The sequence below is a fragment of the Strigops habroptila genome, chromosome 3 (genome assembly GCF_004027225.2).
Source record: "Strigops habroptila isolate Jane chromosome 3, bStrHab1.2.pri, whole genome shotgun sequence".
NCBI lineage: Eukaryota > Metazoa > Chordata > Aves > Psittaciformes > Psittacidae > Strigops > Strigops habroptila.
In genome coordinates this window covers 3,555,781-3,582,845 of record NC_044279.2, presented here as the reverse complement: position 1 = coordinate 3,582,845, position 27,065 = coordinate 3,555,781, and the positions used below count along the sequence as shown (strand labels likewise).

Below are 27,065 nucleotides of genomic sequence, written 5' to 3'. Positions count from 1 at the left end.
GCTCTGCTTGAGAAGACTTGGGCTTGTTTGATCTTCTCTCGTGGTTATCAGTGTGCAGGTGAAACTGTCTTCATTAGCTGCAGATATGCTTGGGGATGGGAATTGGCATATTTAGAGGAGTAGCAAGTACAGTATGTTTGGTATGTTTGCAGTTTATCTTTGGTGATAAGGGCCAAATGTGAATAAGAGTATAGACAGCCCTAGTAAGATCCACTCACCTTGGGACTCCTGGGTTGTCAACCAGCCTATATTCTGGCAGGAGGGGACAGAAGGTTGTTCTGCTCTGTAGCCATACTTGGTCTCTTCAACTGTAGGTTCAAGAGCCATGTCTATCATACAGGTTCAATGGGAGTGAACAGTGAGCAGCTGCAGCAAAGCAAGCCAACAGGATGCTGGGGAACATCAACAAGGGCATCACCAGCAGAGATAAAGATGTCATTGTCCCACTCGGTGCTTGTCAGGCCACACCTGGAATGCTGGGTTCAGTTTTGGTCCCTGCTCTACAAAAAGGATGTGGACAGGCTGGAGAGGGTCCAGAGGAGGGCCACAAAGATAACCCAAGGACTGGGAAGCCACGTGAGGAAAGGCTGAGAGAGCTGGGACTGTTCAGCCTGGAGAAAAGAAGGCACAGGAGAGACCTTATCCCCATGTGCCAGCATTTAAAGGGTGGCTACAAAGAATAGGGGTGATGGGTACGAGTTACTCCTGGGGAGATTCCGACTGGACACAAAAGGAAGATTTTTCACACTGAGAACAATCAGCCACTGGAATACTCTCCCAATGGAAGTGGTGGATTCCCCAATGTTGGACACTGAAGAGTCAGCTGGTCAGAAGAGTCTAGGTCATGCTTTGCCTAGAAAGGTTGGACCAGTTGATCCTTGAGGTCCCTTCCAACCTGGGATTCTACGACTACGATTGTGTCATGGTCGGTTTTTCTCACATGTTGCTTATAAGGGGTCAAGTTCTTTGAACACTTCTGGAATCATGCTCTTTCCCTTTGAATTCAGTGGGTCACTTCCTCCATGACAAGCTGTGGCAGCGTGTTCTTTGTGTGAACAACAGGCTTCCTATTGTAACCACATGAAGTACACGTCTTTGGATGAACATTCACAACCACCCACAGGCTCCTGATTCACTTAACCACATGTGCCTTCAAGTGTTTTACTCATCCTCAGTGTCTGCCCGTATCTGTCTCCATAAATGGACTTTGTGTCCTCCTTTGAAGTACACACTACAAGGGCTTCTATGGTCAAATCGAGTAGCTCTCAAGTGAACACAGATTTAAGCCTTTCTGCTCTTCTGCCTCAAATGTCAAACCAACGTGTCCCACTGTTTAAGGGAGTTACTTCCTCAGTGAGAAACATTTGGCAGGTTCTACGTGGTGTTGTAAGTGTTATGCAGGAGTAACTCCAGTTTTCTTTGAGGAAAGGTTATTGATTAAATGAAGTTTTTTTACTTACAAGAGATGGTTCGTGCTGTGACAGGCTCTGCAAGTCGGTGGAGTTGAAGTTCTGAAGTGAATTTGGAGGCGATGAAGTTTCTCTGCCTGTATAGATGAAATGATCAAACTTTAAGCCTTTAATAACCCTTTAAAAGGGCAAATATTACTGTGAGATGTGACCAGCACATAAGAAAAGATATTTTTACTGACTTCTTTTCTCATTTTGACATAGTCTTAGGAGTTGAAAGTGCTGTGTTGAGTACTTAGCATAGCAACTGTGCTGTTGATGCCCATGGCTTGAAACTGGTATTGTAGGTGTGAAGTGTCTCAGCCTCATGGCTGTGCTCAGACAGACTTCAGTTGAGGATGGAGCTCATAGAATCACAGAATCAGTTGGGTTGGAAAAGACCTTTAAGCTCATCAAGTCCAACCATTGCCCAGCACTGCCAAGGCCACCACTAACCCATGGCACTGAGGGCCTTGTCTACACGGGGTGTGAACACTTGCAGGGACGGTGACTCCAGCCCTGCCCTGGGCAGCCTGTTCCAATGCCTGGGCACCCTTTGGAGAAGAAGTTTTTCACTTGTGTCACTCATGTCCTAATCAAATCACACACACTAGAGGCTTTATTGCTGGGGTTATTTTACATATGCCAAGCTCATCCAGTTCCAACCCCCTGCCATGGGCAGGGACACCTTCCACTGCACCAGGATGCTCCAAGCTCCGATCTGGCCTTGAGGGAGTGAGGAAAGATACTTAAATCAATAGGTTCAATTCAAAACCTGCCATGACCTTTACAAAGAGGGGAGAGTCAGAAAGCACAGGTAGTTCTGAGCGTTTCATCTCCAAGGCAGCTGAGCCAAGGCAAATATGTGCTCTTTGGCAGGGGAACAATGGCATATCCTGAAGTGTCCCAGCTGCGTGACTAGAGATGGACTTTGTCTACTGGGGTTACTGCCTTGTGAATCAGGGGCAACCTTTGTGTATCCACAAAATCGGTACTTTTCAGGCAAAGAGACTACTCTGGATGTTTGGAACAGGGTCCCCTGGAAGGTACAATATGATAGGACAAGAGGAAACGGCCTCAAGCTGCCCCAGGGCAGGTTTAGATGGAGCTGAGGAACAATTCCTTCCCCAGAGGGTGCTCAGGCATTGGAACAGGCTGCCCAGGGCAGGGCTGGAGTCACCGTCCCTGCAAGTGTTCACACCCCGTGTAGCCGAGGCCTCAGTGCCATGGGTCAGTGGTGGCCTTGGCAGTGCTGGGGAATGGTTGGACTTGATGCTCTTAGAGATCTTTTCCAACCCAGTTGATTCTGTGATTCTAAGGTAATATCTTGTTTATTCTAGGAACAAGGCAGAGTATGTTGCTGGCCTCCATACAACCAAAGGCAATGAATGAACTTCTGCTGCCTTCCAGGATTTTATGCTAATATTTCACTTCTATCAGTGTTGTTTTTTTTTCCCAGAAAAGAAAATTATCTTAATTACTGTCAAATAACTACTCCTCCAACCTGTAATCCACATAATGCTTCCTATTTACAAACTAGGAACAGTTCACCTCTTCAGATTGTCATTTGTTGCTGTAAACAGTTCCCTGTAACAGTTGTTTACTCAAGAAACTGAGTTCTGTAACATAAGTGCTGAAGTCTCTTCACTACAAAGCTGTGATATTTCCTTTCCTATTCTATTCATCAGTGTATTTTAAATTTCAGTCATAATTTCAGTCGATCTTTTTACATGAAACGGTGCAATGATGAAGGTTTTTTCTCTAAGGCAGCGTTTGGTAGCACATGGAGGTTATTTGTGCTGGTTATTAGGTGGGACACGACTATCAAATAACTCGTGATTTGCTGCATCTCCACCTACTTGCATGATCTTTGCTTTTCAATACACTTTAATAGGTTGTGTTTTGTCTTTCATACTTAAGTCTTCTGTATGTCTTGCTGTTCTTTGTCACTTGAAATCAGTTTTCATGTTGGTTCTCACATCCTTAAAGTTAGTTAGCCAGCCTTAGTCTGCCATCCTCCTTTATGAAGTACCAAAATGACACAAACTAAGGCCAAATAGCTTTTGTCTCAGGTCGTTTGTCATTTAGATTAGACATTAGGAAGGAATTCTTTCCTATTAGGGAAGTGAGACACTGTCATAGAGTGCCCAGAGAAGCTGTGGCTGCCCCATCCCTGGCAGTGTTCAAGGCCAGGTTGGACACAGGGGCTTGAAGCAACCTGCTCTAGTGGAAGGTGTCCCTGCCCGTGGCAGGGGCTTGGAACTGGGTGAGCTTTAAGGTCCCTTCAACCCCAACCATTCTATGTTAAACTGTAGAATTCATCTGTAAACATAGTGCTAGTTTTTTTCTTCTCTTGTTTGTCTGATATCTTGCAAAGTTATTTTGCAGTATGATATTTTGCCTTTGCACATCTTGATTTCTGGTATTTTGAAGTACAGCCGTTGTGGTTTGAAACCAGGACAAGAGGAATATCACTCCCATACTTCAAGATGCACGTACAAAGGCTCTTAAAACTAGATTTGGGAAGCAGAAAGGATGCTGCCCAGTACCGCGTAGCATCGTCATAATGTCATTGACTAAATCACTCCTGGATGGATGGATGAGCACATAATAACCGGACAGGGCTCCTCTGTTTCTCTTGAAGATCATAACTCATGGCAGTTCTCTTTACCGTGGGAATCTTTCTTGGAGCTGGTGGCTGGAATGGCCATATCTGTTTGGGAAGGACAGGGGGTGCTTTTGTTACCTTCAGAGACCCGTTATGGACTATGATTGCTTGTGGGAGTGTCTGCTTATGAGCTGTTAGAAAACAGCCTATTAATAAGACAGAGCCTCTTGTAATAGAGCACTTATTAATCTTCTTCCTGTGTGGTTATTTATAGACTGTGACATCTTCATTTGCCTCTCATGTGCATCAACCTCTGTTATTTTAAAAGATCAAGTAGCTTTCGTATGCCTCCGAGGATCACTTCTGGAGGCAACAGGCTGTTTCCTAAGGAATCTCACAGGCTTCAAGTCCTAAGCTGTAAAAAATACATTAAGGTTGTTGCTGGTGTCTTTCTAAAGGACAAAGAAGTTCTGGGATGTCCTGTTATATAGAGACTTATATATTTACTGTGAGGGTGGTCGGGCACTGGAACAGGCTGCCCGAAGAGCCTTGGGTGACATGGTCTAGTGTGAGGCATCCCTGCCCGTGGCAGGAGGTTGGAACTGGATGATTTTAAGGTCCTTTCCACCCCAAACCATTCTGTGATTAATCCTGTATTTGATTACAAGGAGATTTCCTTGACTTCTCCAAGGCTTTCCCATTGCTGATAGTGCTTCCTTGCCCGTACTGAGTGTGCAATGACCTACCTGGAACGCTATGAAATACCTAACTCTATTTTTGTGGTGGTTTTCTTTATTAGAGTGGTCCCAGTGCCAGATCCTGTCACAAGATGTGCATTGACATTCAACGAAGGCAGATCTACACGCTGGGACGCTACCTGGATTCCTCTGTGAGGAACAGCAAATCTCTGAAGAGTGACTTCTACCGCTATGACATTGACACCAACACATGGATGCTGCTGAGTGAAGACACCGCAGCGGATGGAGGCCCAAAACTGGTGTTTGATCATCAGGTCAGCTACACTGATACTCCCAGTGCAAGTTCTCAGTGTTTGTCAATCCGTTTTGATCATGGTATCCTGTGATTTAGAAGTGCTCCACCAGGTCACAGCAGTGATGGGAGGAAGGCTGTGGTCTGCGCTCAGTTAAATCTTAACAGCGCCGTTGTCTAACGCCACCGACCACTGGTGTTCTAATCAATTCGCATCAGAAGGATCATAAAAACCTTTGCAAACGAATTCATTTTATGAAGACACATTTTATTAAAGCTCAAAGTACAGTTCAGCTGGTTTTAATCAGTTGTTGAGCTGGGTTTGCAGATCTGCCTGCTCAGAGGGCACTGAGGAGCAACTTGCAACGCTGTGCATCATACCTTCAGAAGAAAGCTATAAGCAAGCTGCTGAAACGAGGCCAAGAGAATCAAGGCTCTTCTAGCATTGGTTATCTTTTACACTTTGTATATGTTCTTGCTTTGTTTGGGTTTAAACACCTTTGAGAAGTGACTACTAACCTTTAAAAGGCCATACCTGTCCACGTGTTCAAACCAAATACTCCTTTACTTGTGTGTTTAGTGGCTTTTGCGCTCTCCAAAAAGGTATTCTGTCCTTAATTAATTCTTACAAAGCACGGCCAAGAAACAGCACAGCAGTCTTCATTCTTAAAGCGGCCCTAGAACTGCTTTTATTGGGACTAGCTGTTTTGTAACCAAAGCTGTTGTTTGCCAGCACAATATGAGTTTCTGCTGACACCGAACATTTAGGATGCGCCTTGTCTGCAGAACAAAAGCCAATCAGTCTTTTGTGCTCTATTAATAACAGATACCAGTCTCCCAGGTGTTGGGGCAAAGGCAGAAGTAAATTGTCAGCTGGCAAGGCTACTCTTGTTTGGGTACCTTGTTTGCTGCCTCTGAAATGGTTTCTTTTTCCACCCCCCCTGCTGTCTCTTTGGAAAGAATGTTCTCCCTGAATTCTTTATCAGTCTGCAGCTCTCCCTTCACTACCTCCTGCGATAGCGGTTTTTGTTTAACCTTCAAAACATGTGCTGCCCTAGAAGCGTTTTGTGGAGGCTTTGCTGAGTAGCATCTCTGCCTTACTGTAATCTTGCCTTGTTTTCTTGTGTTCTGTTTGTTTCTTTTCCTTCCCTCTGATGTTTTGTAACCCTCTGCCTTGCACCGCGGCTGAAAACATCACCTGGAGTCGAGAAGATTTCTGTTTGATTTGTACTGCAGTGCATCTCTTGTCTGCCATAACCTCAATTCAGGTTTTGGGGATAAACATCTTCCTGCTGCAGTCTCATCAAAAATCCTTGGCCAGGTTATACTCCTAGCTTGTGTTGAAGCAATGGGGTTAGCAGCCAATGTGTGCTCGGGATGGAATCTGAGTAACACATCACAGGCTGATTTTTGGATTGGTGGAGTGAAGGTCAGTGAATTAGCAGTGATTTTTGATTTCTGCCCTTGCATAGCTGTTGTCAAAGGTGCCATTCTATTAACTTTCTGGCAGAACTGGTTACAGATCCTGCTGAAAGACTCTAAAACATCTTTCCTTTGAATCAGCAGCTAAAGGCAAGGTTTTTAGGCGGTGAGGGGTACATTTACTCTTTTATTTTTTCCCCTTCCTTTTGCTTATCTTATTTTTTCTTATTTAGTAAGTTGAAATTAGACACATTTTAAACTCGTTTTCACATCAGCTGTGAAGATGTGTCTGTTCTATTTATTAAAGGCTCAGGAGATGGGCAGAGTACCATTTAACTTAGTAGGTATCACTTGCAGGGGAGGAATGTTTAATCTTAGGCTGTTCAAGCCTTAACGTGCTGTCTTAAACTACTTCTCTCTTTCTCACAGATGTGCATGGATTCTGAAAAACACATGATCTATACCTTTGGAGGCAGAATCCTGACCTGCAATGGCAGTGTGGATGACAGCAGAGCCAGTGAACCACAGTTCAGTGGGTTGTTTGCTTTTGACTGCCAGTGTCAGACATGGAAACTTCTGAGAGAGGATTCCTGTAACGCTGGACCTGAGGATATCCAGTCCCGAATAGGACACTGTATGTTGTTCCATTCTGTAAGTATCCACACCAGACTTGGATTTACGATGCCTGACTTGAAGGAGAACATCTGGGTTTGATTTTTCTTGGAACTTTAAAGCTCTTTAATCTCCCAAGCGGTGTGTTGGCTGACTTGATGTTATGTTTGCTGACATTCTGATGCTGCTTTGGTAAGTGCAGGTGGTATTAATTCAAGATTTGGAGCTTTCAGGACTTGAAAGGAATAAAATTTCAAGTAAAAAAACGAGGTGAATTTTACGTGGTTGATTTTAATAGAATAATTATAAATAGACCCAAAGGCTGTGGTTCAGTTGGATCTAAAGAGTTGTTCTGTTAAAGTTGGTAGAGCAATTTAGAAGCTTCTGGTCTAGTAGATAATCTATGTAGTTACTAGAATGGAAATTTGACCAGTGCAGGGGAGTTTTGGGTGTGTATTGAGATGCACAGGCCTCCAGTTCCTTTGTGCTGAGCCCCTTGCTGCTGCTGCTTGTCCTGAGCAGCTGTTAACAGCTGGGCACAGCTGGCAGCATGGACACTTCATCCAGAGCCCGAAGGAAAGGCAGAGGGATGGGACAGCAGGGTGTGTATATAGCATTTTATTTAGTATTGGCTATTAAAACCCACCTTCCATTGCCTTTCCAGTTGGGAATTGCAGGGGGAAGGTGGTACAAGGAGGGTGGTTACTGGCCTGTGTGTTCTGGGCTAGCTTTACATGTAGGTGTTCTCGGGGGAATAGCACAGCACAGAGGGGATTAGCATCAAGTAGGAAAGCTTGCATGGTGCAGTGGCAGTTCTGCACTGGATTTACATGGAGCTTCTAAGTGGTAGTAAATGGGGTTTGTAGAGTTTTGCTGGCATTAAACTGACTCGGAGGTTAAGAAGAGAATTCAAATTATTATTGTGGTATTCAAGTGTATGCTGATACCACCAATTCAAACCTGACGAGCTTCAACAATTTACTGGGTTTATTTCTCTTTCCCTTTTAAATGAAGGATCGGAATTTTTATAGTGAACACCATGTTTTCAGAGCCTTCAATTTGATTCGGGTGTTGAATGGCTCTCTAAAATCTGGTGAAAAACATATTGCCACACACAGTTCTGCACAGGTACCTGAGGGTTCTTCAACTACGTGTCTGTGGTGAACGTAAGAATACAGGTTTCTGTAAGCACAGGTCCTGGAAGCTCAGTTCCCTTGCTGTTTTCTCAGCCATTTGAAAGAAAAATAATCTGCCTCTTAGAGACTTTCCACTTGGCAAACTTGAAAGAAGCAATAAACTTGTTATTCTTGGCTTGCTGGTTGCCACTTGCCTGTTCTGAGTTTAGTAATGTGCTGGTACCTGGATGGTTTCTCTTACAGTCCGTCTTTTGTTCCTGTTTGGGCTCTGTTTAACAATGAAGTTATGATCTGAGGGGTTTTAGACATGAAAACTGTTAATTCTGTAATATTAAAAAGTGAATCGCTCTTTTAATGATCTGAAGTTGTTGCTGGATCAGGCCAGGCTACAACAGTTAACTATAAAATCTGCCTAGTCACTCTGGAGCTGAAACCGTTGGATCCAAGTTTGTGGGCTCATATAGATCATGAAAACTCCTTAAAATTGCATTTGCAAGAGGCTTTTTGGGGTGGAGAAGCTCTGAGCCCTTAATGGTTTAGCCCTTGAAACTGAGAAATGATAAATTCAAGACTCAAGACCAAGAATTCTTAAGTTTTTTCCTGAGTTTGAGAATGATACTGTTGGGACTAATTGTTCCCTCTTAATCTTCGTGGAGACGGCAGTAAAAGATACCGGTAGACCTGATAGCTAAGGCCTGATTTTAAACTCCTAAGGAATGTATCTGTTACTCTCTGATTCATTAATGTTTCTGTTAATGGTCACAGTTGGCCAACATACTTCCTTGAGCTTTGTAAAGACATCCTTTTGTTTTCCTTCCTAGAAAAATCGCTGCTTGTATGTATTTGGTGGCCAGAGATCCAAGACTTATTTGAATGACTTCTTCAGTTACGACGTAGACAGCGATCATGTGGATATCATATCAGATGGCACGAAGAAAGATTCAGGGATGGGTAAGAGAATAACTACATATTAATTAATAAATGCTACAAATGAGAACTATATTGTCAAGTAGGTGAAAGGCCAGCTTCGGTGGCCTGTGGTATCAGGTTAGCATCCTTAACCAGCCCTACGCACCCAAGTAAACTCCACACTATATAGGTTAAACTTATGCCAGCTCTTCTGTCCCTCCTGTCATTTGACGCTCGCCATCTTCATCACAATACAAATAATTGATGTGTGAAACCACATAGCACCTCAATAGAAAAAAAAATCCAGCAAAATAAGAACTAAACCCATCTCCTGTGAAACTCCAGCAAAGACCAAAAAAAAGAAGGCGGCTGAAAAAGTCATTTTCATCAAACCAGGAAAGGAGAAAGCAATTTTTTGTTCTAGTTTCCACCAAGTGAAAGATGCTGTAAAATAGAAATAGGCTGCTTGGTTTGAGATGCAGAAAGGCAGGTAGGATGCTCAAACACAGAGACTGGAGTAGGGACAGAGGTTATTTTGCGTGCCAAGAGCTGGCTAGAAAGATGAGACCTGTTGTCCTGTTATTCTTGTACTAAATTATCATAGAATCAACTAGGTTGGAAAAGACCTTTAAGATCATCAAGTCCAGCCATCAGGGAGAGGCAAAAAAAGGGAGGAGGAGGGAGCAAGGGTTTGGTCCCGTTCAGTTCACATCACAGAGCTATAGGCACCGGGCATAGTTTTATGTACCAGAAACCTTTAAAAACACTCAAAAGGTGTTGCTACAGATCAGCCTTAATTTTTAGCAAGTAATTTTGCTCAACTTCTGAAGGTGAATTATTGATGGTTCTGAGTTATTGTTTGCTCATTCAGTTAGTTATGCCAGGGAGGGAGAAAAGTACCCAAGCTCTTATTCTCTGGAGTCATTTATTTACTTGAGTGCTTCCAAGAAAGAACCAGCTTGTATTGTTGACAGTCTCCTTTATTGAGGTGCCTGCATGTTGCTTGTTGCTGCTTTACACACACCCACACACCATTTGTTGGCCTTAGAGCTTTTAAAGAATTGATTATTTTTTTCCCCCATGGAATTGCATTCTACCATTTTGCTTTTTTAAAACTCTATTTCTTTATAGCTTTAAAACATGTGGCTTTAAGCTGACACGTGCCTGCTTCAGAGTTAAAGATACTGAGCTTGTCTTATGGCTGGAGAATCATAGAATGGTTTGTGTTGAAGGGACCTTAAAGCTCCCCCAGTTCCAACCCCCTGCCACGGGCAGGGACACCTTCCACTAGAGCAGATTGCTCCAAGCCCCTGTGTCCAACGTGGCCTTGAACACTGCCAGGGATGGGGCAGCCACAGCTTCTCTGGGCACCCTGTGCCAGCGCCTCAGCATCCTCACAGGGAAGAGCTTCTGCCTCAGAGCTCATCTCAGTCTCCCCTCTGGCAGGTTAAAGCCATTCCCCTTGGCCTGTCCCTACAGGCCCTTTTCCAAAGCCCCTCTCCAGGTTTCCTGGAGCCCCTTTAGGCACTGGAGCTGCTCTAAGGTGTCCCCTTCAGGAGCCTTCTCTTCTCCAGGCTGCCCCAGCCCAGCTCTCTCAGCCTGGCTCCAGAGCAGAGCTGCTCCAGCCCTCGCAGCAGCTCCGGGGCCTCCTCTGGCCTCGCTCCAGCAGCTCCACGTCCCTCTTGTGCTGTTGCCCCAGAGCTGGATCAGGACTGCAGGGCGGGCTCCCCACAGCGCAGTAGAGAGGCAGAACCCCCTCCCTGACCTGCTGCTCACGCTCTGAGGATACAGCCCAGCATATGGTTTGCCTTCTGGAGAATACACTGAGCTCTGCTTCTCAGCAAGTACATTAACCTCCAGGTTCGGTTGAGCAAATGAGATGATAATATTTAGCCCTCCTCCCCATTCCCACAGGCCCCAAAGTGGTGAATAGCAGACTTTGTAAGAAAATGACTAATTGGAAATAATTCATGAGTCGATTTTCAGTTTACTGTTCTCCTGTGTGTAGAAAGTCAACAAACAGATCTGAACGTTTCCCTTGCCTTTGAAAGAAAACGGGAGGAATATTTGCATTTTAACAGGAAGAGAACAAAATGCTTGTTCCATTCAGACAGCAAACATTGACAGCGCTACTTTCAACCCCCCAAAAAGCAAGTCTTTATTGTGCTCTGTTAGGTAGTGCTCTATCATTTTGATCTGTATGAACAAAGTGATTCCCTGTCTGGTCGCTGTGCAGTTTCAAGCTGCTCAGTGTGATGAGTCGAGTTGAGGATGCCTGACCTAAATGTTCCTCTAAAGTCCCATGATTACATTTTGTTCCTGGCTCGCATGTGGCATTCAGTTCTATTCTTAGTTGAGCTATTTTGATTTTTACCCTTCCTAAAAGAACTTAATTGTGCATTTGTATGAAATTTCTGTTAGAGTAGTGAGAAGATTTCTGTAGAACTAGTAAAAGGGATAGTTAAGGATTATCAGCAACACGGGGTTGTTACACTGCTAGAAAACTATGGTAACACTAAGTTGTTTTTGCTGCTGTCATCTTCTGGATGAGGTATTCATGCTGTTCAGTGTTTCTTTGCTCTTAGTTGTGCCTTTGTTGATCCTGGAACCAGTTCCTTGTAGAGGTGACGTGTTTGAGAATATTGAGTGATGAGTATCGCTTAAATCTTCTTAAATACTCCATAAGTTGGAGTAAAGGACAATAATTTTAGCAAGTTAAATGTGCTTTTTTCCTGGGAAAGCTCACATTGGATCAAGGAAGTTTGTAAACAACAGAGCTTTGCCTACTAAAGGTGTCTCCTGACTTCATCTGCTTTGAAACATAGGTGAGCCTTGCAGCTCTTGGTGTCTGGCACATGCCAGAATGGCACCAGATGATGGAATTGCCATCCCTGGAAGTGTTCAAAAGCTGTGTAGTTGAGGCCTTAGTGACATGGTTTAGTGATGGCTTTGGCAGTGCTGGGGAACGGTTGGACATGATGATCTGAAAGGTCTTTTCCAACCTGGTTGACTCTATGAAAATCCTGGTGCTTTCTCTCTGCTGTCAAAGAGAAAGTGAAATTAGGCCTTTAGGGATGGTTATCTTTCTGCTGCTTAATAACTGGTAGGAGCAAGAAATTCCAAGTTCAGCTATAGAATGGACAAAATGGGGCTGAGGGAAAGAGAATGCAGCTGTGATAGAGTCAGATGTGAGGAAAGGCTGTAGTGGTACAAACTGGAGGAAGTGTAATGCAGTTGAGTAAAGTCTGTGGCTGGAGAACAAGAGGAAATGTGTACATTGATGGACATACCCTTTTCGAGCAGTTGTATACTTTTAATTACTTAAACCCCAAACCCAACAAACAGTAACACACAAACAACAACAACAAGAAAGCCCAACCCAACTCATGTATGTCAAGAGTGTACCTCTGAAGCATGCACATGGTCTAGAGATGCCACCAGTATCAGGATGCCCCCCATCCCTGGCAATATTAAAGGCCAGGTTGGACACAGGGCTTGGAGCAATCTGCACTAGTGGAAGGTGTCCCTGCCCATGGCAGGGGGTTGGAACTGGATGAGCTTTAAGGACCATTCCAACCCAAACCAGTCTGGGATTCTATGATCAGATGTCCTCAGCTGTACCGCCAGCTTGCATGACTTAGCACACAGCCCATGACTGAACCATGGGCAGTCATTTCAGGTCTGTGGGAGCTAACGGGAACTCTTGTGGTCAAGGTTCCTGTGATAATCCTTTTATGACTCAGGTGATGTATCAGAGCCGTTGGTCAGAGGGAGAATTTCCTTCTGTGATAGAATCAAGATCATATTATATCTCTTGGCATCGAGTATCTTCAAATGAAAACAAGCCTTAAATGTTCTTGTGGCTCCTATTTATGGTGAAGTGGGCCCTATGGGCAAATGGCAAGTATTCATAGCTACTGGTGAAGGTCCCATGTCTCTTGCTGGGGCAGGTGCTCATTTGGGATACAGATGTGTGCCCCTGGCAGAGGGGAGGTTTCATGGATAAGTACCACGGACAGAGGCGACACAGCCCAGCCCAGGCAATGCTGATCCAAGCCAAGACTAAGTCAGAAACACATGAATCAGAAGAGATAGATAGCACAGCTCAGCATGGCCAGGATCCACCTCAGACCAGCAGTCTGAATATCCCATTTTGATCATCTCTTTGTCACACCTGACATGTTTTGCTCTTGTTCAGTTGAAGTTCTAACTTGCCACTAGCCAGCGTATCTCTTCCTATGGAAGCACTTAGTTTTGCGAGGGCCCTTATGTGCTCCTCATCTGAACCAATCTCAAAACGCTTTCCTCTGGCTGTGAAGGTGAGGAGGAGAGCGGGTAGGCACCAGATCCTAAAGATGCTTTACAGAGATGGCACAGCAGCAGCAGAATGCCATTCAGATTTACTAGCTGACCTGTTGTTTCCAAAATCTCACGTTGCTTGGGAGACAACTGGGCGTTGGGCTGTTGCTTTTTCAATGTGACAGCTGGCCTGTGTGCTATCACTTATCCAGGTTTGCTCCATTAAAGTTCAGGGGAGATGCTGCTTCAGTTTTATATGGATTGTAAGTTGTGGTGTGGAGTAATTTGCTGACCTACTGCTTTTTAAAAGTGAATCTGTTGGGGAGGCGCCAATTTCTGGTGAACATCAGTATCCATGTGATGTAGCTTCCTCCTGTTTTCTAATCACAAGGCATCACAAGGAGGGAGGATACTTGCAAATCAGTTGTATTGGGATTAGCAGTAACGTGTTCTGAGGGTTTCATAACTTTAGGTGGCACTGAAAGGCTGTCAATGAACTTGCTTCCCTTGATGATCCTTCACGACTCCTTTGGAAGTGGTCTGTAGACTACAAGTGCTATATCACGCTGTGCTTCAGAGCGTGTTTAAAACCATGCTCTAGTATCCCCTCGAAGGGCAGAGATGAGATGTAATTCCCAAACTTCTGTCTAGTATGATGAGAATCACATCTGTGGACTCAGATTTACTGCTTTGCAAGCTCTGCCTCTGTTTGCTTGCTTGGATACAAGCAGCAGCCAACATTGCTCTTTGAAACAACTGTGTTTGCACATAGAAGCCAGAAAACATTCAGCTTGCTGAAATGATCACTAGGATCCAATAAATGCCTCTGAGTGGGGATGGTGGTAGTGGGAATGTATCTGTTTCATGATTAGGTGTCACTTTTGAAGGAAAGCTTTTTCCCATGCATTGTATTTCAATGGGAATTACATTGCACAGGGTTACCCAGCACCTTATCGAAGCTTTCTCAGGAGTTATTCCTTGTTTATGTAACTGGCTGCTAACTCAAGGCCTGCGTGGCTGAATATTGTTTTCAAATATTGAGGCTTTGAGCCTTTCATTTTTGCTGTATAAAGATAAATGAAAATGAAGGTCTAGAGGGAGGATGCAGACCTCTGACTTCCAATAGGTTACTGCCCTCCTACCTTTGACTGGTTAATAAGATTACAGTGGGAAAAAGTAGTGGCATAGGAAAAGCATTCCCCATCTAGTAAGCTTTGGGGGATTGTATTGCTTTTAGGAATTTCTCTCTACAGCTTTTCCTCTTCAATCAGTAATGTATTGTCACAGGAGCCAAGTTAATATCGCATAGCGACAGGCCAGCGCTGTGTTCAAAACAACCAGGGCTGAGTCCTCACTCGCTGCTTTATGTCCTTCAAGCTGACCTGAGCGATCCCCGGCCCTGAGACACGCTCTGAAAGGTGTGAAATCTGTGGAGATATGCTCCAAAGCTGACTTAAATTAACGTGAAGAAACAGCAGAGTGAGGGACCTTCCATAGAGCCGCTTTTACCACTTCATGCCCCCCTTGGATCTACTACACTGTGAATCGTAGTTCTTGCAGCGCACTGCCTTAACGTGTCCGATTCTTTCTCCTTGTTGTTTATGACTTTGTACTCTTAAGCCTTTAAAACGTATATCCTGAGCAATCAGCTGCTGCCACAGCTTCAGTTTTATCTCCTATGCAGAGTTAAATTTCCTCCTCAATGTACGTTTTGTTACCTAAATATCACAAGTACTTTTCTCAGGTTTACAGCCCGTGTCCCTCTCTAATGTGCTGACCACAGTCATTTGGATTACATCCAGCACTTACTGCAAGTCCCCAGCACTTGCAGATCATGAAGCTCTCTTACCCCCTAGTGGAAGTATTTGTAAGTCATGAGGATTTTATGCAGCTCTTTTGCTCTGTCAAGGATCAGACTTCCTTGGAAAACAGCTTTTGGATGTTTCTGTTGTGTTTAAAATATCCCAGCATTTCCTGCTTACTGTGCAGGAGCTTGCCTTAGTTTCTATTTATTTTCAGGGACTTTTTAACCAAATCTGTGTTTTGTTGTGTTTTGTTTAATCATATTACATCTAACTTTACAATTCTCTGCAGAAGACTAGATGTCAACTTTGTCTTTAGCCCAAGGCACTGCTTAAATATGTTTTCTACAGTTGCTTAGATAGGTCAAAGACTTTGTGTAAGTTGTTCTTCATCTTAAGCCCTACTAAATGTAGGGATAATATGTATTTTCTGATATACTATTTTTCTATCCATTCTGCATTTCAAACAGTCTCAAGAAGACGTTGATTTACAACTGAAGGAAGCCTGAAATGACTTGACTTGGATTTGGTTTTGATAGCAGCTGCTGCGGATAAATCCTGTCCTTACTACCAAGAGTAAACAAGAAAAGAGGCACTGAACTTTGGTGGCTTTTCCCTCTTTCATTACTGAAATAATCATTTCAGCTTCAGGAAGTCCAGAATAAACGAGATAGAAAATTCATTTATTTAACAACATGGGGATGGGATTCCAGAGACAAGTTTCATACTCTTTGTGTATCAGCATTAGTATAGCAACCGTATTGCTCATGATTATAATACCTTCCATTTCAGTGAGCCTCAGGTGTTAATGCTGTGAAGATTTCATGCTTTTCTCTCAAAACCCTGGCATGGGCTCCACTGTTCAAAGCAGCAGATAGGGTTGGGAAGACATTTTCCATGTACATTAGCATTGCTGCTCAAATTCAGGTGGTTCTCCTGCCAGAGCTGTCTCAAATCTGCCTTGAATTTAATCCTTCAGGGTCAATGCAATGAAAGCGAGCACATCACATGATGCTCTTCAAAAGATTAACAATATATAGTCTATAATTGTCTTTATATTTGATCTAGAATTGTCTTTTCAGTCTTTATTTTCTTACTGAGTGACTTTCACAGTCTTTATTAGTCTTACTAGAAAACTTCTTTGTGGTTTGCAGGTAAAACACAGAATGTAGTTGTTGTGCCAGCATCGTTCCCTGTTCTTTCCTCTGCTCTGCCACCCGTTTGCTTACAAACCAGCTTAGTTTTCCTTTGAAACTTTGAAACATGGCAAAATTGGAGGTTGAAATAGGCAGGCTTAAGCTGATGAGGGCTCCAAAGGCTCTTCCTCCTGCTTTGCCATAAAACCATAAGCAAGGATTTTGTTGACGGGACTCCAAGAATGAATTATCCCAATAGATTTCAGTTCTTCCTGAAGTTTACATAAGAATTAAGCATTTTTCTTCAAGACATGTTGGTTTTTTTGGCTTCATTAAACATTTCAGTATGAGCTTGAACTGGAGAAAACCAAATCCTGCTCTGAATCTTTAACCAATGCTTGGCCTACCCAATGAGAAGTATGAAACCAAAACCTATTGTAGAATGGGCTGGGAAAATACCATTTTGTGCGTTCTTGAACAGCAATATTATCAGTTTATTAGCACAGGGCTTGTTTTCTGGGCTGTGTGTGCAATTTACAACTAATTGCAGGGAAGAATTTGCAAAATACAAGAGTTGTGAGCATTTTTCATGCCAAAATCTTGAGCGAAGGCCAAGAACCTTCACCAGCCTTTGTAAACTGACCCAGAAAGAGAAATGAGACAAACAGGATCTGTAAACAAGGATCACGTGCCCTTCACAAATCCATTTTGGAAGGATGGTTGCCCAGGGAAACAGGAAATGGGGAATTATACAACAAACAAAAAGGATTGCCAAACAAATTTGCTGACCTTTTTTTTTTTTCCGGGGAATTATGATGAAAACTTCTGGAATCCTCAGGATTTCACCACATTTCTAAAGCTGAAGGTGGAACAGAAGAAGAGCTTGGTAACAATACCACAACTATTTAGAAAGCACAAAAAAACCCTCACTTCCTTGACATTTTTGTCCTAAAGGAAGCAATGCGAGGTTGGGAGCCATGGAATCTTGAGTACATCCAGAATTTTGTTGAGTTTCCCAGCTTTTCCATTTAAGCTCTTTGGAATCAAGGCTTCCTTTTATGGATGAGACAATAACAAAGTCACTCCATTTATATCTGCATGGCTCATCTAGCTCTATCCTTAGGCAGTTTAATCCTCATTTCTGAGCTGGTAATCTCCCAGATAGCTCTATCTGTACCTTTCCCAAGGAAATAGCAACTTTCAGAAGGGTTTTTGTGCTTCCACAAGTCGCAAATAGAAAGGGAAAAAGAGAATTTTCACTGGACTTGTCATTACCAAGGAAGAAGTCAGTCTCTGGATGATGCTTCTTCCTCTCACCCTTCTTTAGAGGGCATGTGCAAGAAGGAAATTGGTTGCGTGGTGACTTGTGCATGCCTCTGAGCATGGTTTGTGTTGGAAGAGACCTTGCAGCTCCTCCAGTTCCAACCCCCTGCCACGGGCAGGGACACCTTCCACTAGAGCAGGTTGCTCCAAGCCCCTGTGTCCAACCTGGCCTTGAACACTGCCAGGGATGGGGCAGCCACGGCTTCTCTGGGCAACCCGTTCCAGTTCCTCACCACCCTTCCAGTATTCTCCACTGTTTTCAGTGTGTAACTTCTCTTTTCTTTTGTCAGTTCCTATGACAGGTTTCACTCAAAGGGCTACCATTGATCCAGAACTGAATGAAATCCATGTCTTGTCAGGGCTCAGTAAAGACAAGGAGAAGCGGGAAGAGAATGTAAGGAATTCCTTCTGGATTTATGACATTGTGAGGAACAGCTGGTAAGTTGAGGAAAGAGGTGCTATTTCTAACATGTACATTGATTTCCTTTAGAACTCAATCCTGTCTCCCAGGTAACTCTACAACCTCTTAGAGCCATGGAATGGTAATGTTGAAGACAACCGAGTTCTCTTGAGGCACCCTGTTTTCCCCATAGGTTTTAAAGACACCATGGCAGTAAGCCACATGAGGGAGAGGCATCATCACATGAACTTCTTTATTGGAGGCAGGTGGAGGGATGAGGGGAACTGAGCCATTATAAGGAGATTTTCCTCTAGGAAGTGTTCAAAGCCAGGATTCACCATCAGTGCAGCAAATGCAAGCAAATGTCAGTTGTTAATAGCAGCACACAGGGTACAAGTTAGTTCAAACTAAGGAAACTGCTGCATGAACAGTGGTGGTGAAGTCTTCATGCAAGATCTACCAGCTCTTTCTGTGCTGCATGAGAGGTACTTCAGGTAGCTGCTAGATCCAATAGTCTGAGAAAATATTTCCTTATCTATTTACTATATTGTATTTGGCAGCTGGTTCCCATTGTCCCCTTCCAGAGCTGGCAGTGTTTTTGCATTCAAGGACTCACTTAATGTGGGGCCAATCACTTCGAAAGGTGTGAATGTTGCTTATAAGAATGGGTTTTCAGTTACAACTTAATTCTGCTTAGATCAGTGCTGGAAATGCTAGTTTTGCTCCAGTCTGTGGCCCATACTGCTGTGTCCAAGATGGTATTCTCCATAATGAAAAATACTTCATACTGACAATTCTGCTGGCAAATCATGCAACATCTAAAGATACCTCCAAAGCTCATGCCATAGAGTTTTCTAGAATTGTTTTCCTGTTTGGCTTGTGATTGAGGACTGTGTTCAGTCAAGATGACCTTCTCTGCTTGTTGGATAGGGTTTTTTGTAATGCTGAGAATAGGGATGGGATAATAGAGGACAATATATAGAGAAGCAAGAAAATCTCTGGTAGTACATGCCAGGCAATTCAAATTGACATCATTTGTACCTTAAAGCCTTTCAGTAACTTTTTCTGCTTCCTGTAGGTACTACTAATCATCACTTCCTGCCTTATATTTTAGGTCTTGTGTCTATAAGAATGACCAAGCAGCAAAAGAGAATCCAGGTAAAAGCCTGCAGGAAGAGGAGCCCTGCCCAAGGTTTGCCCATCAACTGGTGTACGATGAGTTGCACAAGGTATGAGGATCCATATACATATGGAGTGTTTTCAAGTCTTACTACTCTTAAAGTGTAGTTTGGTCTTCAAAGATGGTACAATGAGTATAGCTTTTTGTATAGTGTGAATGTGGTGGGTAACTTTCATTTAACTTATTCTGATCTTTTGGTGCTAAGCTACTTGTAGTGTCAATGTGAAGTAGACATGACAGGTCCCACATGAAATAAAAATGCAGGGATTGGGATATACTAAACCTTTATGAAGCTGTCAAGCAGCTGGCTCCTGTCTGTTCTCAACTGAAGCTTCCTTCATTATCTTCAGGGACTTAATGTCACAACCTGTTGGTGACTAAAAGGTCATGAGAAAGTGTGTTTGAAGGGACTAATCACTGTTAAGAATCTGCTTTACCAAAGGTGCCTTCCATTGCCCTGCATGTCAGCAGCAACTGTCATTCTTTAGCACTATCTCACTTGAATGGACACGTTCATGCTTAGATTGATTCAAAATGGTTGAGAATGTACATGAGTGCTCAGTAAACTTAGGGCTTTGTGCATATTAACCAAAAAGCACAAACCCCACGGATTAGGTACCATAATTTCATTAACCTAGGAATTTAAATTACTGTGACACACTTAGTTAATCTTTCACAGATATTTTGCAATTAAAATAAACTTCTTCTAAACCTCCTTTTTAGTCTGAAGCAGTCTGAACTGAGAAAGACAACTATACCGTAGTCTTATCATTCCATGGGATGTTCATCAAATTTGGGAAACCCAAGCAGCCCACAGGTTTAGGGATAAAGGGGCTTTTAAGGAGGAATAGGTGCAACTTCTGTATGGAGAAGTTGTATCATTTGTCATCTTCACAGACTTTAGTGATAGGCTGTTAATACTGCTCTGCCTTTAATGCTTACTTCTAAGTGCAAGAATAGAATAGAATCAACTAGGTTGGAGAAGACCTTTAGGATCCTCAAGTCCAACCATTACCCCAGCGCTTCCAAGTCCATCGCTAAGGTACTATGAGATTGAGAGTAGTGTTTTACAAGTTACTGTGAAGGTTGCTAAATCGTGGCAGTTGCCCAGCTTTATCTGAAGAGCTGTTTGATGTGCTTGTTTTGAAGAGCCTTATTTTTAGAAACCTCTGTTCAAATGACCTTTCTCAACTCCTCTGATATAAATAAGGAGAGCCTGCATCAGTGGGATGCAGAATACATTGTTTGGAGTGATTATTTTTAAAGCTGTGGAGAAAGGTAGCCTCTTGGACTTCTTGAACCTCTCACTATTTGAAGACCCATGCGGCATGTTTAATATCAACAGTTCAGGGTCTGAAATACCCAATGATGTGAAGGGGGAAAAGGTGAAGAAATAAAGAGTCCTTTTTTAACACTTCCACTTGAGATGTGCCTCTTTTCGTAAGTCTAGCCTTGCATTTCAAAGGTGGTGTGTCCTGGAATGGTGTTAGACTGCTTCATTTGAGCTACTGTGAATGCAAAATGAATTTTGGGTACAGGTATATTTAATATTTCCATGTTTGGCACCTCAGGATTGCTGGAACCTTTTCCGAAGCCAATCACGGTAATGGTTGTGACTTCTAATTCTAGATAAGATTGGTGTTTTCATCCTCAGTTGTTCTTAACGTTACACTTTGGCTTCTTGTTTTACTCTTTATTCAGTTCACTGTTATTTTCATGCCCAGGTAGTGTATTTAGCACCTTGCACCAAGGCTGCTGTATAGAGATGAGACAAATCTGCCCTTCCAAAGACCGTGGAAATACTCTCTGCAAGTCAAATTAAGGCTCTGTAGAGTTTATGGGACACGTGGGGACACAGGCCTGTTGGTCATCTCCCAACATCATGTCACTTCACTTTGAGCATCTCTAGTACTTCCCACTCACTTTATCAGTGACCCTTGTCTTTGGGGAAGATAATGGTCTTCACTGCTCATCCGAACTGTGATGCTTTAGTAGTGCAGCTTCACCAGCAGTGCTCTGATAGGAGCCAGAGCATTAGTCAACAAAGTCCCTTTTATCTGGGTCTTCCTAACAAGCATGGAAATGTTTCTTCTTCAAAGATGATGTGTGATTGCTGGAGCCACCTCACACTATATGGGTGTAATCTGTTTAGCCCTAAATTAAAGACAGGCTTAATACAGGTTCCTTAATTTAGCCTCTTTCATGACAATGAGAATTTAGGATCTGTGAGGACAAGATTGGAGAAGAGGTTGGTAATCCATCAGTTTGAGTATTGTTTGCATCAAGTATTTTGAATGGGGCAAAAAGAGTTGGCTCAGATCCTTCTTTTCTGCTCGTATCTTACGTGCTGGAGGATTTATTGTGCCCGTAGGTTTTTCCTAAAGAAAGAGATGGAATGGTTTATGGATGCTTATTTGTAAATACCTCACGAATCTGCTAGAGGGAGGTTTTAGCAGTGCCGCTTTTTATTATCTTAAGATGTAAGCAGTTTAAGAGAAGTTTCTTCATCTCCTAGGGGACAAAGTAAGGCTAATAGTAAGATAGAACAGCTTGTCTGCAAGGCAGAGTTATCTCCCTCCAGAATAAACCTCTCCAAAGATGCTGACATAGTAAATAGCCTTTGATGTACACAAACAGTCAACTTTTTGCTCTGCTTCTCCTTTGCTTAGGTTCATTACTTATTTGGAGGGAATCCTGGCAAGTCCTGCTCTCCAAAGATGAGATTAGATGACTTCTGGTCTCTGAAGCTCTGTCGACCTTCAAAGGAATACCTGCTAAGACACTGCAAATACCTCATAAGGAAGCACAGGTATAAAAACAAAAGGGGGTTTGCAGTTTTCTTTTCCAAAATGTATGATTTTTTTAAAGTTACTAAAACTTGAATGTCTTGTAAATGGCTTTGGGTAGTATCCCTTTGTTGGTTATTATGATGGTCTGCAGGTTTTTTGATTCTTTTTAATTAAAACCCCCCGTTTAATAATAGGACAAGGGGGGATGGTTTTAACCTGCCAGAGGGGAGATTGAGATGAGCTCTGAGGCAGAAGCTCTTCCCTGTGAGGGTGCTGAGGCGCTGGCACAGACTTTTCCCAGAGAAGCTGTGGCTGCCCCATCCCTGGCAGTGTTCAAGGCCAGGTTGGACACAGGGGCTTGGAGCAACCTGCTCTAGTGGAAGGTGTCCCTGCCCATGGCAGGGGGTTGGAGCTGGATCAGCTTTAAGGTCCCTTCCAACCCAAACCAGTCTGTGATAATAAAAAGCAGTGGGGCAGGGCTAAACTCAAGATGAACTTCATTCTGGTGTTACTATGGTATTCTAAAACTAGAAAAATCTGGGTATTGTGTGGGGAGTCTTGGGGGAATTTTTAGATTCCCTTTTCACTCTGCTGCTCATCAACATGTGTTTTGGTGCTGTCACCTCCCAAGGAAATGGAATCTGTTTCTGAAACACTGTGCTAGGAGATAGTAACAGCTCGCAAGGATGCTAATGAAGTCTGGGGGCTGGATGCCTTTGCACATCTGAGACTCAACCATGGTGAGGTCATCAGAGTTTCTCATTCAGAATCACTTGAAAGATCTCACTTTATGCAGTATTCAGCTACGCTGTGACGCTTCCTGTACTGTGGCTGTTTCAGAGCTGCCTTATATTTGCTATTTAGGGCAACAGCTTTTTAAAATCAAGCTTATGGTGTTGCATTAGGCAAGAAATTGCAGCAGCAAGACAGCCTTTCAAGACCCAGCAAATGATTTGAAGCTAGTAAATAGCACTTTCTGCATTCTTGGTGAGAATACTTTGTTATCAGGTTTTGCCAGGTGTTGGAGGTTGGGTTTTACTGATGGTATTTTACTTCTGAGGCAGCAAGCAAATTGCTCTCCCTAACTCACAATCACTGTGGCTTGATGAGGCCTTTTGCAGATTAGCCATGCAGTAGATGAGAATAGCTACAGGAACGACTAAAGGTCTTGCTCAGTAATCTGGGAGGTTTATTAAACCCACATGTGGTTGTATGCATATGCAGCTGTACAGCCTCCAGAGACAGCTCTGGATGACTTAGTTATTACTTGCTTAAATTGCACTGAAAGGAGATGTTGCTGCATGTTCTCTGGCAGAAGTTTGGGGTTTGTGCACCATGCTCCCTTTTACTGGGGTCTATAGGAGGGAGCCAAACACAACCAGCCAGGGGCTGATAGGATGGGTGCTTTGATGGAGTTCATGTGCCTGGCAGGGCTGGAGCTGAAGTGCTGTGGAGTCACTTGGCTGCCCATTATCTTCATTCCCTCAAACTCTAGGTGCCAGAACAGGTACTTGACTTGCAAATCCACTGTATCTGCTGGAGCCCTGTTTGGCCTATTAACTTGTTTAATACCAGTCAGCCGTAGTGAAGAAGAATAGTGAGGTGTCAGTGGGTCCACTTATTTAAGGTACTTAGCTCCCTGGATCATGGTGATATCACCTAAGAAAATCTATGTGAATATTGGGAAGAAATCATGCTTAACCACCAGAATGTCATGTACATCAGGTGACAGACATAGTCTTTGTGCAATGCCCAGATGCACTTGCATCTTTAGATGGTACCAAATTTGGGCTACAAATGTCCACTACAGTATAAACAGCCAAATAAGATGACCCAAATGAAAACATAACTTCTTCCATTTTTGACAAGCTGCACTCTCTTAAAGGTAACTGAAATATATGATGAATAAAATACCTTAAGTTCCTTTAAGGCAGTTGATAGAAGACAGTTAAGTAACTGAGAATGTGGTTTTTAGGTTCCTCATCTCTGGAATTGTCTGAGCTGTTTTCCTGGAAAGGTTTAATGCTGTGTATTGGTGATTCAGAGGATGACAGTGTGATGCTGCACTCAGTGGATAGGTGATAGGAGAAAAAACCACAGATCGTTTTAAACCTCATCCTTTCTAGGCTGCTTATGCACCCACCTCAGTGCTGCAGGGAGGGAGCTCTGCTCACGGAGGCTGCTGAGCCTGGAATCATTTTCTGAGGGCTCTATTAACTTCAGCAGGGAATTCAGAGGAGTTACAGTTTCTGTTCATTAAAAGAAAATGAGGAAATAAGCTGGTGGTGCGTGGGATTTCCATGTACATGCGCTTTACCCAAAAGTGGGAATATTAAGGCCCAGTATTCATTGAATCTGGGGGTTTTCATCCCCGTCATCCCTTTTTCTCTTGTTTGGCAGAAGCAGGGAGCTATCTGCATCCCTGTACATGCAGTTACACTTCTGCACAGTCAGGGACAGAATATTCCTGGGACAGAAGAGCTCAAGGCTTGCTGTGTCTGAGCTGTGCTCCTCACATCAGGTGCTACTCATACCTTACTCTATTTGTGAAAAATAAATTGTACTAAATGGTTTATGTATTAATCATAGAATCCCAGCCTGGTTTGGGTTGGAAGGGACCTTAAAGCTCCTCCAGTTCCAACCCCCTGCCACGGGCAGGGACACCTTCCACTAGAGCAGGTTGCTCCAAGCCCCTGTGTCCAACCTGGCCTTGAACGCTGCCAGGGATGGGGCAGCCACAGCTTCTCTGGGCACCCTGTGCCAGTGCCTCACCAATGAAGAAGTTGCTGTACATACTCTTTGGAATACTTTTAGTAAGAGTGTAGTACTTTTGCCCCTGTAACTCCCTTACACCTCCCCAAAAACCCCTCCTCTGTATTTCAGCCTGTCTGGAAAGCGTGTGCTCCAGCACATACAAGGCCAAGCTGCCATTAACATTGTTTTGTGTGGAAATATTGGGCTGAAGGTTTTCTTAGGTGGCTTTTGCTCTTTGCACAAATAGTAGTAGTGCTGGAGGAAATGGCTGTGCTCAAGTTTTCTGTCTCCTCTTTTCAGGTTCGAAGAAAAAGCTCAGACTGACCCTCTTAGTGCACTGAAGTACCTGCAGAACGACTTATATGTAACTGTGGATCACTCAGACCCCGAGGAGACAAAAGAGGTAATGATGAATGATCCCTGGCTTCATTACAAAGAAATGTAAACTCATGTGAGAGTTTTGAGCTTCTTGAACCTTGTTTTTTATTCAGTTTGAAAAAGCTCTACAGGTGCATGACACTTTGCTGTATGATCTATTTCTCTGCGCTAAAGATCATAGCGCTTTAGAAACAGCCACTTTTATAACTGCGGTTCCAGATAAAATAGCTTTTGTACTCAAAACAGTGAAGAACTAGGCCTTTGTTTTAATTCCAGGGTACTGGTGTGTATTTTGGGAGCTTTAATTGAAATGTAAACTCTGAAATGTCACGAGTCTGTAGTTGGTTGTGTGGTAGAAAGTGAATAAGAAACTCTCACACTGCCTTTTGGCTTGTCAATATTAAATACCTCTGGGGGGAGGGAAGGAGGCTTTTTCTCTAGTTGATAAGTATTTCTGGAAGCAGATTGTGTATATGCATTGCTTTCTACCCTGAAAATCTTGTTTCCTCTGCCTTTTTGACTAGTATCCAGTAGGCATGTTCGTTTATTCGTTCCAGGAATTTGTTCCCATTTCCTGTTTTGATTCCGTGACCGCAGTACGTGTCGCTTTACGAAAAGGATTAAAGAAAGAGTGAAAAGTGGCAGATAAGGTGGTTAATTGGACTCTGCCATTAATTTCCTCATGGAACTTGGACATCTAGCTAGCTGCCCCAAGTGTTCAGCTCCTGATGAGCAGAGGAGACCATGGTTCTGACTCTCTTCTTGTGTTAATGACTTGGGAAGTGATTCGACAGCTCCTTCTGTAAAGCTGTGATAGGAGAATGGGTGCTGTTACTCCATGCTGAGTCTCAGGATTAAATCACTTAGTCTGGTGGTTCTAACTTGTTACTTTACATAAAGGAAGGATTATTATCCAGATACTAAAATCTTTTGGGGGAGAAAATGCATCTTGCATATGCACAGTATAGAGTTGTAAGGTTGGAAGAATTAAGAAGAAAGTATTTACTCATGTCAGGATCAGTTGACACTTGTCATAAACTCTCGTTAGCCTTTATCGTCATCTAATCCAATGAAACATCTAGGTGCTGTGCCTGTAAGTTCTGTTAGATGGTTTCTCAGTTAAATTCATGGAATCCCAGACTGGTTTGGGTTGGAAGGGACCTTAAAGCTCCTCCAGTTCCAACCCCTGCCACGGGCAGGGACACCTTCCACTAGAGCAGGTTGCTCCAAGCCCCTGTGTCCAACCTGGCCTTGAACACTGCCAGGGATGGGGCAGCCACAGCTCCTCTGGGCAATGTGTAGTTTCACATCCTGTCTAGACCTTTCTAGCACAAAGAAGGAAAATAACAGATAATCCTACACTTCTTCAGGTAGAAAAGGAGGTACTTTTTTCATCGTTCCTATGCAGCGTGGGGATCTCAGCTCAATTATGTCCCATCTCCCCAGTGTTGTAGCACTTTCCTCTTTATAATTGAACTTGTAATAACCTCTAACATAAAATAACCATTCTGCTGCTCTCTTCATCCCTTCTTCTCCCTCCCACCCACTCTTAAGGCCATGTCCTGTGTCCTCTGATCTCCCATGTTTTCTCTGTGTGTGCTGGTAGCCTATGAAAGCCACATGTCTCTTTGGCCAGTTACTCCTACAGAGACCTTGTGTCTCACGGCTTGCTGTGCCTTTTTGTTGCCTGAACAGAAAACATTTGGGGTGTGATCAGAAAGCTCCTCTCCTTTTAGATCATGCTGCCTGCTGTCACCAACAGACCAAAGGCACTGCCATAAAGACTCCACGTTGTGCACATCTGGCACAGGAAATCCTTTTAATACTCTATATTTGATTTTCCCAATTCAGTGTGTAGCATTTAACCTGGCCACCTTGT

General features: G+C 43.3%; 1 protein-coding gene across 4 annotated transcripts in view; it reads left to right on the top strand.

Moving 5' to 3' along the window:
• Window positions 1–27,065, top strand: part of MKLN1 (muskelin 1) — a 117,554-nt gene that overhangs the window by 72,681 nt on the left and 17,808 nt on the right. For all 4 annotated transcript variants that reach the window (XM_030480963.1, XM_030480966.1, XM_030480967.1 and 1 more), the window contains 7 exons: window positions 4,856–5,068; window positions 6,898–7,119; window positions 9,038–9,167; window positions 17,976–18,123; window positions 19,200–19,314; window positions 21,935–22,074; window positions 25,109–25,211. In XM_030480963.1, coding sequence (XP_030336823.1) covers window positions 4,856–5,068; window positions 6,898–7,119; window positions 9,038–9,167; window positions 17,976–18,123; window positions 19,200–19,314; window positions 21,935–22,074; window positions 25,109–25,211 — 1,071 coding nt within the window. The remainder of the gene's footprint in view (window positions 1–4,855; window positions 5,069–6,897; window positions 7,120–9,037; window positions 9,168–17,975; window positions 18,124–19,199; window positions 19,315–21,934; window positions 22,075–25,108; window positions 25,212–27,065) is intronic.